Raw genomic sequence first — 14,263 nt, 5'->3', positions numbered from 1 at the left:
GTCACTCATTTCCTACTTGTATCTGACAAAGGAGCTTCGACTCTCAAAAACTCCCCAAAAATCTAGTTGGGCTCTAAGGTGCTTCTGGATTCGAACCCAGCTCTCCATACTTCTGATGCCAAGGAGTGGCTTCCTAAATTCACGCTGTCAGCTGTCTGACAGCGTCTCCTTATATACTATCAGTTGCTGCTAACCTTCACTTCCGGGCTGATTTCCAAAGGTGTAAGTTTTCAAAAAGGCAAAGATTGATGCCGCTGTTAATTTGAAGGATGGGGAAGAGTCTCCAAATAGCAGAAGCCGCCGCCGTAAAGATGGCTTTTCTAAACAGAAGCGACAGGGCCCATTTGTCTTGCGAGCGGCGTTTGACAGGCAGAACCGGAGATGCGGCCCACCGGCCCTTTGCCAGCTCGCCTCCCGTCTTGCTCTGTTCTCCTGTTGACTCAGCGGCCTGTCGTGGATCCAATTTGGTGGTGACTGACACAAGCGTGGCCTCGTGTCTTCTTCGCCCACCTTGCCTGGAGCGCCCGTTATAGCAGCCGAGTGACGCACGGTTCCGTTTTTAAAATTGAATTGGGAGCTGCACACGATTCGTGCCGGCAAGAAGGGGGTTGTTCATCTGTGCTTGGTCATGAAGGGGGGGGGGGGGATGAGATATTCGCTGTGCAAATGGAGTCTCCCTCATCCTGTGATGCATGCTGCTGGTAGAACCAAGGGCCAATTTAGCTTTTAGGCCCCTTCCGCACAATCAGAATAATGCATTTTCAACCCACTGTCAATGCACTTGTAGCTGGATTGGACTGTGCAGAATTGCAAAATCTGAATGTGAAATGTATTGAACCAATGGTTGTTCAGGACGACTCACAAACTTGTATCAGTCTTGCAGAGACAGAGAACATGAAAACCAGAACCAAATACGTTGGTGTGAGATACCAGAACGTAAAACAAATGGTACAGAACAAAACAATTACTTTGAACTATGTGGAAAGTCAGAATAACCAAGCTGATGTGTTAACAAAAGCTGTACCTGAATTGAAATTTGAAAGGATGTTACCATTGTTAGGAACTGTAAAAATAACTGAGTGGATTGTATGTGTAAGTCTGCTAACTAGAATATGAGAAGGGGTGTCATGATATATGTATTTTAAAAAATGATTCACAAAAAGGTCATCTTCTAGTCTGCAGAGGTTTGCCCAACACAGAGGCCGGAGACAGTCAGTCTAGGGCAGGGGTCTGCAACCTGTAGCTCTCCAGATGTTCATGGACTTCAAATCCCATCATGGACTTCAAATCCCATCACCAATTGGCCATGCTGGCAGGGGCTGATGGGAATTGTAGTCCATGAACATCTGGAGAGCCACAGGTTGCAGACCCCTGGTCTAGGGACAAGTGGCAGTTAACCTTTAACATGATTGGTGAGTTCAACTGTGACTGTAGACCAATGAGAGGCTGTTGCTGGGGCAGGGCAGGGTGGGGGAAAATATCTGGTTGGATGTATAAGAACCATTGCATTGTATATGCTAAGTTCAGATAGAGTCTGAGTTGAGTGTTAAGTTCAGAGAGTGTGTTCAACTTTGTTTTTGCTGAAGAGTTCTGTATAGCTTTGTAATCTTGTATAGCATAGACTTGTGTAACCTTGCAACTGCTAAAGCAAAACCTTCCTATGGAAAGAACATCTTGCGTGGAGAGTATTCTTTTCCAAGTGTTCTAGGAAGCTGCAGAGAGTGCAAGAAGACTATAGACCTTCTCATCTTACCAGAGTAGCTCCGCTTTAAACGCTGCTGATAGGGTGGATATTTATTTATTTTATATATTTTATTAGATTTGCTCCTCTGCACTTTCCTGACTGACGCCAAGCTCTGGGTGTCTTGCACACATTGTACAAGAAACAGCATACGATTAATTTCACATCAGAACATTAACTGACTGATGTTGACACAGAGAGATCAATTGTAAGATGTTGAACGATAGAACCAGAGCCTAAAAACCTAAGATCTTTCCTCCCATGAAACTCTAGGATCATAGAATCCTAGAGTTGGAAGAGACCCCCAAGGGCCATCCAGTCCAACCCCCTGCCATGCAGGAACACACCATCAAAGCACTCCTGACAGATGGCCACCCAGCCTCTCTCTAAAAACCTGCAAAGGAAAGTCAGAGTTCTCCCTCATGTTTAGATTGGATCTCTTTTCCCGTACCTTGAATTGCCCCAGTCTCTGGAGCAGCGGAAAACAAGCTTGCTCCATCTTCAGTGCACATCGCTTCAAACATTGAATCATGGCTATCATGTCACTTTTCCCCAGCTCCCTCCAGGCCCCTTCCGCTCGTACGAAATAAGGCACTTTCAATCCACTTTCAGTGCACTTTGCAGCTGGGTTTGCAGCTATTCCGCACAGTCCACTTGCAAACAATTGTGAAAGTGGATTGAAAGTGCATTATTTTGGGCAGAAGGGACCTAAAGAATGGATTTTTAAATTTTTCTTCTTGTGCCTGAACTGGGACGTTGACTGTGTGGGCAGTTTGGTAGGTTGTCTGTGCCTCAGTTCTGAGACCTGTTTGATTTTCCTTTCTTCAATCAGGTGGCAAGATGGGAGCACAGGACCCGGTCTCTGACACGCCTCTTCCGTTCCCCCTACACCGCCTGCTACTCCCTGGGAGCCGTCATCTTGCTGCTTAATTTTCTGCGGAGTCACTGGTAAGAGAAGCGTCCTCCTGGCGGTCCCATCCCTGGGCCGGCTGACTTGGGCAGCGAGTGGTTTTTGGGAGCGCCCGTCTGTGTTTTCCTACACTTTTTATTTATTTATTTCAGTGCAGTCTGGAAGAGCTTGGTGTAATCTGGATGGTTTAGGCCTGACCTCACAGCATAGCCATGTCAGAGAATGAAAACCTCAAAAATAGAACCAAGTATGTGGCTGAGAAATACCAAAATGTTAGACAATCGGTACAGTCAGGACTGATTAAGCTTGAACACGTTGAATCTGAATCAAATGCAGCAGATATCCTGTCTAAACCATTGCCCATACAGAAGCACAATGATTTACTATTTGGATTAGGTTTGGCAGATGTGCAGCTACAAACAGAAACTGTGTAAGTAAACGAATGTAACAGATACTGGAAACCTAGGAAACACTGTAAATAAGATTGCAATGTGAAACTGCAAATGGAAATATATGTCTACTAGCGGGGTCCAGCCACGCGTTGCTGTGGCAATGGTCCTTCTCATCACAGTCCGCAACCCACACAAATGTCCATGCAGGTCCAATGATCCGCAGCATAGCCTTTTGGGGTGGTCAAATGGAATCCCTCTTTCCCTTTTCAATTCACATTATTATATGGTGCTGTCTTGGTTTTTAGTATAAGGTAACCCTTTCCATTCCACAACAGAACTGTCCAGAGTGCGAATCCCGCTGTCCATGAGGCTGGTTGACATGCACAGTCCTGGCTTGGGTAAGGCAGAACTGGGGCAAGGAGGCTATCCCAGTCCAGGCAGCAGAGGCGGAGGTGGTGGCTCAGATCGAAGCCAGCTCCCTGGGTTCTTAAAGGGCCACGTGCAAAAGAAGCGGAGCCGGTAGTGTTGGTTCGCCCCCACCCTGTGGATTTTCTTAGAAGAAAAAGGCAAACTCCAGCTTGTTTTTAGTAAAAGAGAGCTGTGGCGAATATGGGTGAGGAAGTGGGTAAGTGGTGGTTGGATGTGAGGGAGGGCAGAGCGAGGTGTGTGAGGATGAGCTGGATGTGTATTGTGTGGTAGCAGTGTGAGAGTGAAAGTTACCTGCGTGTGAGGGGGAACCCCACCTGATGTCTCACATGGCAAAGTGTGTATGTGTTTCACTTCCACTCGTATTACCTACCAGTATTACCTATTTACTGTTTTCACTGCTCATCTCTGCCCATCTGTGCAAACATCCTAAGCCCTCATACCAAGCCCTCAGGCCACAGACAGACAGGCTGCACAAACACTCTAAGGGTGACAGTTAAACAGAGGCAGCTTCATGGCCTGGTGCGCCAGGAAAAAGATGTTTTACCTGGCTCAGGTATGGACTTTCGGCGATTTGAAGGTCTGATTACCTGCCCAGAACAGGGAGGAACGTCATGTGAAAATTTGGGGGCGATCCGTCCAGCTGTTTCGGAGTTAGGGCGTGACTAACAAAGTCACTGTTAGCTTTTTATATATATAGATATGCAGCATAGGGGTTCTTTGCTGCCAACCTGTGCCCCTTGATACCCCAGACTAACTGGCACTGGTGACAAGCCCTTCAGCTTGCGCCAACAAGTCTGAGGAGTTCAAGCTAGTGCAGGTTATTCAGGCTGGTTGAATAGAAACCCCTGCATAAAGTGCAGTCTACTGCAGTACAACTGCATGTTTCATAAAGAAGGAGATGGTTATAAACTGTTTGACAGGAGCCTGGGAATTTGACAGGGACCAGTTGTCTTGAAGTGAACTCCACTGAGTGACTTCGGCCCAGAAAAACACCCTTCCGTGGTGCAATGGCACTTAAGTTCTTGGCGAGCAGCTGAGTTAAAGGGTATAAAAATTAATTCTCTCATCCTGAAACTCATTTAAAAAGATAACTGAGGCTCATTCCGTACATGCAGAATAATGCACTTTCAAACTGCTTTCAGTGCTCTTTGAAGCTGTGCGGAATGGCAAAATCCACTTGCAAACAGTTGTGAAAGTGGTTTGAAAACGCATTATTTTGCGTGTGCGGAAGGGGCCTGAGACAAGGCTTTACCATTACCTGGTTTTGTAACCTGGGCCTGTGCTTCTTTAAGCATTTCAACCTGTTCCATGATGAACATATATTGTGACAGCTGTTTTTGTACAATCCTGCCTCAAAAAGTCTCAGTGTCATTAAAGAACAATAAAACTCACCACACAATGGTGAACCTCTGAGTCAACAGCCACTCAAATAAAGTCTTCAATATGCTACATAGCTCAGCAGTGGCCATGCTGGCAGGGGCTGATGGGAATTGTAGTCCATAACATCTGGAGTGCCAAAGGTTCGCCACCACGGATCTAGAGCCTTCCAGTTCATGGCCAATTGGCCATGCTGGCAGAGGCTGATGGGAATTGTAGTCCATAACATCTGGAGTGCCAAAGGTTGCAAGCCACCACCCGCGGATCCTAGAGCAGCAGTTCATGGCCAATTGGCCATGCTGGCAGAGGCTGATGGGAATTGTAGTCCATAACATCTGGAGTGCCAAAGGTTCGCCACCACGGATCTAGAGCCTTCCAGTTCATGGCCAATTGGCCATGCTGGCAGGGGCTGATGGGAATTGTAGTCCGCTAACATCTGGAGTGCCAAGGTTAGCCACCGCGGATCTAGAGCCTTCAGTTAGCCCCAGTAGGCCATGCTGGCAGAAGGCTGATAGGAATTGTAGTCCTGTAACATCTGGGTACCAAAGGTTATAGCCACCGCGGATCTAGAGCCTTCCAGTTCATGGCCTTAGAATTAGCCCATGCTGGCAGAAGCGCTGATAGAGGTGTAGTCCATAACATCTGGAGTGCCAAAGGTTCGCCACCACGGATCTAGAGCCTTCCAGTTCATGGCCAATTGGCCATGCTGGCAGGGGCTGATGGGAATTGTAGTCCATAACATCTGGAGTGCCAAAGGTTCGCCACCACGGATCTAGAGCCTTCCAGTTCATGGCCAATTGGCCATGTAATAATGCTGGCAAGAGACTGATAAGGAATGTAGTCCATAACATCTGGAGTGCCAGAGGTTCGGACCCACGGATCTAGAGCCTTCCAGTTCATGGCCAATTGGCCATGCTGGCAGGGGCTGATGGGAATTGTAGTCCATAACATCTGGAGTGCCAAAGGTTCGCCACCACGGATCTAGAGCCTTCCAGTTCATGGCCAATTGGCCATGCTGGCAGGGGCTGATGGGAATTGTAGTCCATAACATCTGGAGTGCCAAAGGTTCGCCACCACGGGCTCAGAGGAAGGGGAAGGAGAAGGTTTCGTCTCCTGTTCTTCATTCCCCTATCAGTGACTCCCAGGCCGTGCAGGCGGCCCGCCCCCGTGCATATTTATGCTTATTTTTATGCCTGATAATTTTATGCCCAAATAAATCTGAAACTTACCAAATTTGTAGGGTATTTAACCAAGCCTATCCTGTCTCCCTTGTATATCGTTTAGGCGTTACAATATTTGCCCTTTGCAGAAGCTGTGGGGATTATCTGCAGCACTTAAAGCATACTGGTTGCTTCAACTCCTTTATCTCTGATGTGAGAAGATAACCCTTTCCCCCCACCCCTGTTTTGCTAGCGAGTAATCCCATATGAATGATGCACTGTACATCAGGATAATTTGTCCTTAGATGTTCCTAGTGCAGCCAAGGTAACCGCGCCAGATCTGGTCTCTGGGTAGCTCTCTGCCGTTTCCTGAGCTTCCAATCTGGCTGATGGCTGGCTAAAGCAGGATAGTTGATTGTTATCCAATACATGGTTTATCCAAATTCCTGCTTTCCCCTAAGCCATTTGAGCCACAGGACAGTCCTGCAAGGTTGGCTAGACTGAGGAAGGAGGGAGTTGCTCAAGCTCGCCCAGATAGATTCATAGCAGAATGGAAGATTCGAATCCAGGTTCCTCAGCATAATACTCTAACCTTGATGTCAGGCTGTTTCAGCTACCTCTCAAGCCAGGTGTTGTAGGCAAAGGATGAACAGGTGTAACATGTGAGCCCAGGGTTTGTTTACAGGTAGAAGTGCCATTTACAGATGTGCAGCTTTTAATTTTTATTCCTATGTCAGTTTTCATTTCCTTTGCATGTATGTTGGTCTTCATTTTCTTCTAATGAATGTAACAAATGGTGTCTCGCTGGTTCTTTTATATCATTTGTTTTGCAATGAAGGCACAGCTTCTTTAACAAGGCCTGATTGTCTGAGGTTGTTAAATTATTGGGGGGAATTTTGATATTAGTTTCCGGTTTCCTGCCATCCGCTGATTTTTTTTCCTTGAACCTCTTTGGTTGCAAGACCTGTTTGATTTTGTTGGTTGGAACACGTGAGTATCAGTTTTGTGCCTATCTTCCTCCAGCCTCTTCAAACTCTCTAAAACTTGGTAGATAGAAATACAAATGAGTCACATTTGCTAGTTTCCCCTTGTTCTGTAATAGTTCTTTAACCGTCTCCTTCTTTGGGAGGCCATCTATCAGGAGTGTTTTGATTGGGTGTTTCTGCATTGCAGGGGTTGGACTTGATGGCCCTTGGGGTCTCTTCTCACTCTATGATTCTGTGATTCTATGATTCAAGCCACCTGCCCACTGTCACTGAATTGCCATGAAGTTTGCTGAGAAGTCTTGGGCCTGTTCCAGAGGGACAGAAATTTTGAGAAGCAAACTTCCCACTGTTTTCGTTTGGAAGCAAAGGTGTCTGCTTTTCCCTCTTGCCTCGAATGAGTTATGACACTCTTCTGTCGAGATGTTGACTGTTCTCTTTTTAAAAAAATTATAATTTTTAAAATTAGTTGTCCCAAAATAATTATACAGAAGAGGAAGATAATAAACAGAAAAAAAGGACAACTAACCCAAGAATAATAAACAGAAAAATATCTAACTTTAAAACTAAAACACAGTGACAGAATGGAACTTAATCTTGTAACAAAATAACATCAAAACATAATACCGCTTTGAAAGAATCTTCTATCTTCTCTTATCCCACCTAGCCTTCTGTTAGATGATTTCATTAACACCCACTGACATGTCGATTTAACAAATACTTGTAACCTTCACTATTAACATATTTACGTTATTGATTCAACCTCGTGCTGAAAAAATGCTTCCTGTTTCTCGTCAACCTTAGATCTTGACCTTCTGTTTACACAGTCCGTCGGTTTCACCATTGTAGCATATTCTCTTTATCTTCCCCAGTTTTCCTGTTTGGGAAATTCTCGGTCTTCCGTCTAGGGCAGGGGTAGGGAACCTGCGGCTCTCCAGATGTTCAGGAACTACAATTCCCATCAGCCCCTACCAGCATGGCCAATTGGCCATGCTGGTGAAAACTTTTGATAAATAGCAGACCCTGAGCATCCTGGAAAACTTGCAAGTCCCCTAGTCTAAAGAACCATGATGCTTGAGCACTTTGGCACTCAGATGTGTATGAACTACAATTCCCATCAGCCCCTGCCAATGGCGGCCAATGGCCATGCTGGTAGGGAGCCTGATAAATATAGTCTGCTATCTGGAAATATAAGGTATCACTCCGCCTAGAACAATGTAACACCTATACAAACATAATTTTGTAAGTTTCTTTGGAAAGTGGAGATTATTCTCATAATTAGTAACCGGAGAGCTCCAAGCCTGCGTGGTTTATGTAATAGAGCGATAAGTTGTGTTTGAGGTGTGTGTGCTTGGAGGCGAGGTTTATCCTTCAGCTTTCCAGGAACGTTCAGCCTGTCCTGGAACCCCGGTTTCTTGGCATAAACAGCGGCTGGTAGTGAGAAGGAGGCAGGGACTGTGTTGACTAAACCTTCCCGCTCCGATTTGCTCGTGAACTTGGTAGGTCGCAGCAAAGGGACGAAACCCGCCCACACTGTTAGGTCAACGAAGCACATAATCCACGGAAAAGCCCGGTCACTGAGTTTGTTTCTGGCTGTTGTGCTGACCTGAACTTTCTTTCTAACCCCGGTTTACAGAACGGAGAGAATGTTCTTTGTGAAGGTCCATTTTCCCGATGCGTGGATGCCGCGAATCTGCTTTCACAATGAGTAGGTGAACCGAGGTTTGGCAGAGAGTCGGTCTTGGGTGTTTCGACTGATATCTGCCGTTCAACGTCTCCGGTGAAGGTCTTTTTGCGTCATCTCCTTTTAACTGGTGATGGAGATGGTTGAACCTTAATCTAGATGTTAGAACATAAGAGACAGCCTGCTGGATCAGACCAGAGTCCATCTAGTCCAGCACTCTGCTCCTCGCAGTGGCTCACCAGGTGCCTTTGGGAGCTCCGACAGGAAGGTGAAAGCAATGGCCTGCTGCTGCTGCTGCTGCTGCTGCTGCTCCCTGAGGCACCTGGTCTGTTAAAGGCATTTTACAGCACTCAGATCAGGAGGATCAGAGATAGGTAGCCACAGATCGAAGCTTCTCCTCCATCAATCTGGCTAAGCCCCCCCTTTAAAACTATCAGGGCGTTTTCATGAAGCGGAAGCTTGGCCAGGTATCGGCATTTCGAAGCCGCCCGACCCGGCGGCACCGCTGAGACCCGTCTACCGGGAACGGTCCACGGGCCAGCGGGGCAGCCCGGCGCCGGAAGCGCCCGGCCCGGCCGACCCGGCATGTCCCGGGCCTCCGTCGCGTCGCCGAGCCTGGTGACGCCCTAGCCCTGTCGCAGCGCTGCTCCAGCGGTGCAGGGCGAAGCGTCCCCAAACCTGGCGTGCAACGCTTGATAACTTCCCGAGGATAGTAAAATGCGGAGTGGAGGCGCCGATGATGAAGCGCTACCGTTAGTTGACGACGCGGCTTCAGCAGCGTTCCCCAGAAGCTGCGGAAGCGGCTCTAAAGAGCGCCGGCTTCAGGCTGGTAGGCGCAAAGATTGCAGTGCGTTGCAGCTCGCCCGATGCGAACGAATGGCGGCCTGGAGACGGCGTTTTTGCCGTCTCCAGGTCACCATTTAATGCCCGTGTGGAAACGGCCCAGGTTAGTGGCCATCACCACCTCCAGTGGCAGCATATTCCAAACACCAAAGGAAGAAATGTTTCCTTTTTTCTTGAGTCCCCTACATTCTTCCCCAGCGTTTTCAATGGCCGGTGCCCTGGTTCCTAGTATTGTGAGAAGAGGAAAATTTCTCTCTGTATCAACATTTCTACCCCATGCCTAATTTTATAGACTTCAATCATATCCCCCCTCAGACGTCTCCTCTCCAAACTAAAGAGTCCCAAACGCTGCAGCCTCTCCTCATAAGGAAGGTGCTCCAATCCTTCAGCCATCCTCGTTGCCCTTCTCTGCACTTTTTCTATCTCTTCGATATCCTTTTTGAGATGTGGCGACCAGAACTGAACACAGGACTCCAAGTGCGGTCGCACCACTGCTTTATATAAGGTCATGACAATCCTTGCAGTTTTGTTATCAATTCATTTCCTAATCATCCCCAGCATAGAGTGTGATGTTTGTTCTCAGCTTCAGACTTTTCCGAAATGAGTATGAAATTAGACGCTTGGTTCGCTCTGACTGGTACCCGCTCTCTCTCTCTCAAGTTGATGTCTTCTGCAATCTTCTTCTACCTGCTTCGTTTAACTGGAGATACTGGGGATTAAACTCAGGACTTTCTGTGTGGAAAGCCGCTAGCCACTTCCTTTCTCTCCAGCAGAGACTCAAAAGTAGGAGCAGCAGTGGCGTAGGAAGTTAAGAGATCGTGTATCTAATCTGGAGGAACCGGGTTTGATTCCCCGCTCTGCCGCCTGAGCTGTGGAGGCTTCTCTGAGGAATTCAGATTAGCCTGTGCACTCCCACACACGCCAGCTGGGTGACCTTGGGCTAGTCACAGCTTCCTCGGGCTCCTCTCATTACCCTCCTGGGGTGTTTGTTGTGAGGAAGGGGCAAGGGCAGAGATTGACATCCCCGCTGAGTCTCCTGCAGGAGAAAGGGGATAAATCCAGCTCTGCTTCTTCTTCACTTCTCCTATCTATTTTATCCCTCTCACCCACAACCCTGCTTGAAGGCCCGAGTGCTTCCACTTTGCACTGACTGAGAATCAGGCGGTTCTTTAAAAAACCTTACAGCCGAGCTGTTTTCAAAAATATGCCATTTTATTACTGTACATACATGCGAATGTAAGACGATCCCCTTCTGTTCCTTGGTTGCCCACCTGGGGAGAAACCTAGATTTCCTCTTGGGTAAACACCGAATGTTGACATTTCCAGGGTTATAAAAATACACTCAATTTTAAAAGGGTATTTTGCATTGAAGATCAGGCACCGGGGGAATATCTTATTCTGGGATTTGGGGGGGGGGGGGGGGGCAATATGGGCGCTTACAGCTGCAAACCCGAGTGGAAGGCAAAAGCAGAAGCTTCCAGAAGGATGGAGACCCAAATGTGTAGTGGTTAGAGTATCAGACTAGGAGAGACCCAAGTTCGAATGCCCACCCTACCATGGAAGCTCAGTGGGTAACCTGGGGCCAGTCACCGTCTCAACCCAGCCTACTTTGCAGGGTCGTAGCGAGGATAAAATGGATGCTAGGAGAACGATCCAAACCGCTTTTGAGTCTCCGTTGGGGAGAAAGGCCGGCATAAATTAAGTAAACAGACTTTGGTGATGTTGTGAGAAGAGTCTCTGAAGGAAGGTGATAATGCTAGGAAGGAAGGTGGAAGGAGAAGGCAGCCCAACATGAGGCGGATGGACTCCGTGAAGCCACGGCATTCAGGCCCCTTCCGCACATGCAGAATAATGCACATTCAATCCACTTTTGCAATTGTTTGTGTAACCTCAGCTTGTGGGTTCTGTGGGGCAGAACTTGGAATGAAGTTTTAGCAAGCGATTTTTTAAAACAACAAAATGGTTTACTTTCTTAACATATAACATATAACATCAACATTTAGCATCACACTTCAAAGGTCCTGTTCAGGTTGCATTTTTAAGGTCCACTTATATTTTACAGATGCTGATAGCTTAGGTCAGGTTCAGCTCTGCATAGAATTGGGATGGCTCCTAGAGAACTCCATGGAAGCTAGGAGAATAGGAGTTCAACATGATGAGGTTTCAGGAGAACTCTCACCCATTACAACCACAAAAGAGGAAACCCTGAAACAATAAACTCCAACATTTACATGGCACTTGAAATAAACAACTACCTTCCAGTAGTTCCCAATAACATTGCAGTTACCTTAACAAGGGTGTTAGAGGCTTATACAACCAAGGTCTGAGTCTGGTAGCCTTGTCTCCTCCAACTACATGAGGTCTGCAGCCTTCTCCTGCTCCACCCCTTTCTGGGCTACATTTGCAAGTGGATTTTTGCTGCTTCCGCTTTAGTAAATCCACCCACAAGAATGCATTGAAAGATATTGTGGAAAGAGCTTTTCCGCGGCAGGATTCAACTAACAATGATGGGTTTTCTGGGCTGTGTGGCCGTGGTCTGGTGGATCTTGTTCCTTATGTTTTGCCTGCATCTGTGGCTGTCATCTTCAGAGGTGTAGCACAGAGAGAAGCCTGTTACACACTGTGTCTAGTAGTGAGAAGAGACAGTTTAGTGGGGTATATTGTCCATGTCCCAGAGTGGGGAACCAATCATTTAGTGTTTGGGTTGAACTTGCTATGCATTGAAAGTGCTTTGGAAGTGCGTTATTCTGCGCGTGCGGAAGGGGCCTCAGTTTGCAAGACCCGAGGCAGGCTGTTAGCAATAGGACGTTCTGGAAGACTCAGAGTTGTCGTAAGTTAGAAGTGACCTGGCACGACTCAACACGCACACAAGGACTGAGGTGACTGTCACAATAAAAGGTAATTGTTGCTGTGACAGGTCTGAGGAAATGGAGTTGCAGAGCCATGCGGAAGGGTTTTGTCGAGGTAAACGTTACATACTGACCCAAATAAGCCCTAAACGCTGCTTGTTAGTTGAGCAAAGCCATTATCCAACTCCGTAGGAGAAGCAACTGGGGTCGTGGAGCTGTGGAAGGAGAAAGCAAGGTTTGTAAACACCAAATCTTGGCCTTATGCAACAGTTTGGGGCAGGCGAAAGATCTGAACAGCCGCAGAGCCGGCAGGAAACAATGTTCTTCCCGGATAATAGGACCATTTGCCAATGGCCCAGTTTATACTGAGGCGGGTGGGAAGTGGAGACCGCACTGGAAACAGGTGTTGGTTGGCTTGCATTGATTCATTTTAGATATTTATATCCCCCCCCCCTTCCTCTCCAAATTGGGGACCCAAAGCCGCTCACCACACCGTTCTCCCTTCTGTTTTATGCTCGCAACAACAATCTTGTGAGGTAGGCGTGGCCCAAGATGACCCAGCAAGCATCGACCACTGGGCTCTTTTATCTCTGGATGAGCTCAGAAGAGAGCTTCTTGCAGCAGAGGGAAGGCCTGTTAGCAGAATAGATCCGCAGGATCCCAGAAATGAAACACACCTTTTCTTGTTCATTACGCACGGGGTGGTAATGCCATTTTGCAAGAGTTTAAACTGGCCCAGCGTGCAAGCTAATCTGGTTCACCAGATAAGCCTCCACAGCTCAAGCAGCAGAGCAGGGAATCAAACCCGGTTCTCCAGATTAGAGTGCACCTGCTCTTAACCACTACGCCATGCTGCCATTGGCAGGCAGACCCACAACACCTGGCAACCGTACTTCTACCAGAGTGTTTGGCACCAGCAGCTGTATCTACCCACCTGGTTAAAACTTGGAACAAGCTACGCAAGCCAGGTTTTGGCAGAGTCTCTGGGAAAGTCTCAGTTTCAAGGAAGAGGTAACCTCTTTTTTGGTGTGGGGTAGAGTAGGTGCCACAATTAATTGATCCCAGATCCCAGCAGCGCAGCGTCAGCCATGCCTTTCCCCCGTCCGTGCTTTTTTGCGGCACGTGCAGAAACGAGGGATCAGCTGGCAGAAGTGCAACATTTGTGGAACACCCGAGCTTGGCGTGCAAGAGAGGCCCGGCACTTCGCAGCTGTCGCGTGGGTTATTATCGGCAATTACCCTGTTTGTGCATCATGTTTCCCGTTCACAAACCCGGGGACCGCTTTAATCAGTCAGATGCCGATCGGAATCGTGTTTGCATTTTGCATAAGCAGCTGGGATAATTGCCCGAAATTTGCGCACGTTCAATGACTGGGTGTCTCCCCCCGCCCTTCTAACGAAGCCGTCAATCATTCTGAACCTGCCTGTTGGAGATGCTGATCCGCAACAGGAGAATATCTCTGAGAGACAGTGTGGTATAGTGGTTAAGAGCAGTGGACTCTGATCCAGAGAACCGGGTTCAATTCCCCTCTCCTCCACATGAGCGACAGACTCTTATCTGGTGAACTGGGTTTGTTTCCCTGCTCCTACACATGAAGCCTGCTGGGCTAGTCACAGTTCTCTCAGAACACTCTTTGCCCCACCTGCCTCACAAGGTGTCAGTTGTGGGGAGAGGAAGGGAAAGGAATTTGTAAGCAACCTTAAGCCTCTTTATAGAAGAGAAAGGTGGGGTATAAATCCCAACTCTTCTTTGGTTACATTTATACCCCGCTGTTTCTCCAAGGAGTTCGGAGGAGATTTATGACTTTGTTTTAATTGTTTACTCGTTTATTAAACAGATTTAATGTACTGTTTATTGCTGTGAGTCTCTCTGAGCCCTTGTGGAGAGAGTGGTAT

At 47.5% G+C, this 14,263-nt stretch overlaps 1 protein-coding gene across 1 annotated transcript in view; it reads left to right on the top strand.

Annotated features, from left to right (window-relative positions):
* Positions 1 to 14,263, top strand: part of PEMT (phosphatidylethanolamine N-methyltransferase) — a 60,937-nt gene that overhangs the window by 20,453 nt on the left and 26,221 nt on the right. Inside the window, exon 3 of the mRNA XM_048495493.1 lies at positions 2,574 to 2,689. Within this exon, the coding sequence (XP_048351450.1) occupies positions 2,574 to 2,689 (116 nt within the window). The remainder of the gene's footprint in view (positions 1 to 2,573; positions 2,690 to 14,263) is intronic.

The sequence above is a fragment of the Sphaerodactylus townsendi genome, linkage group LG04 (genome assembly GCF_021028975.2).
Source record: "Sphaerodactylus townsendi isolate TG3544 linkage group LG04, MPM_Stown_v2.3, whole genome shotgun sequence".
In the NCBI taxonomy this organism is placed as follows: domain Eukaryota; kingdom Metazoa; phylum Chordata; class Lepidosauria; order Squamata; family Sphaerodactylidae; genus Sphaerodactylus; species Sphaerodactylus townsendi.
This window is presented reverse-complemented; position numbering and strand designations above follow the sequence as displayed.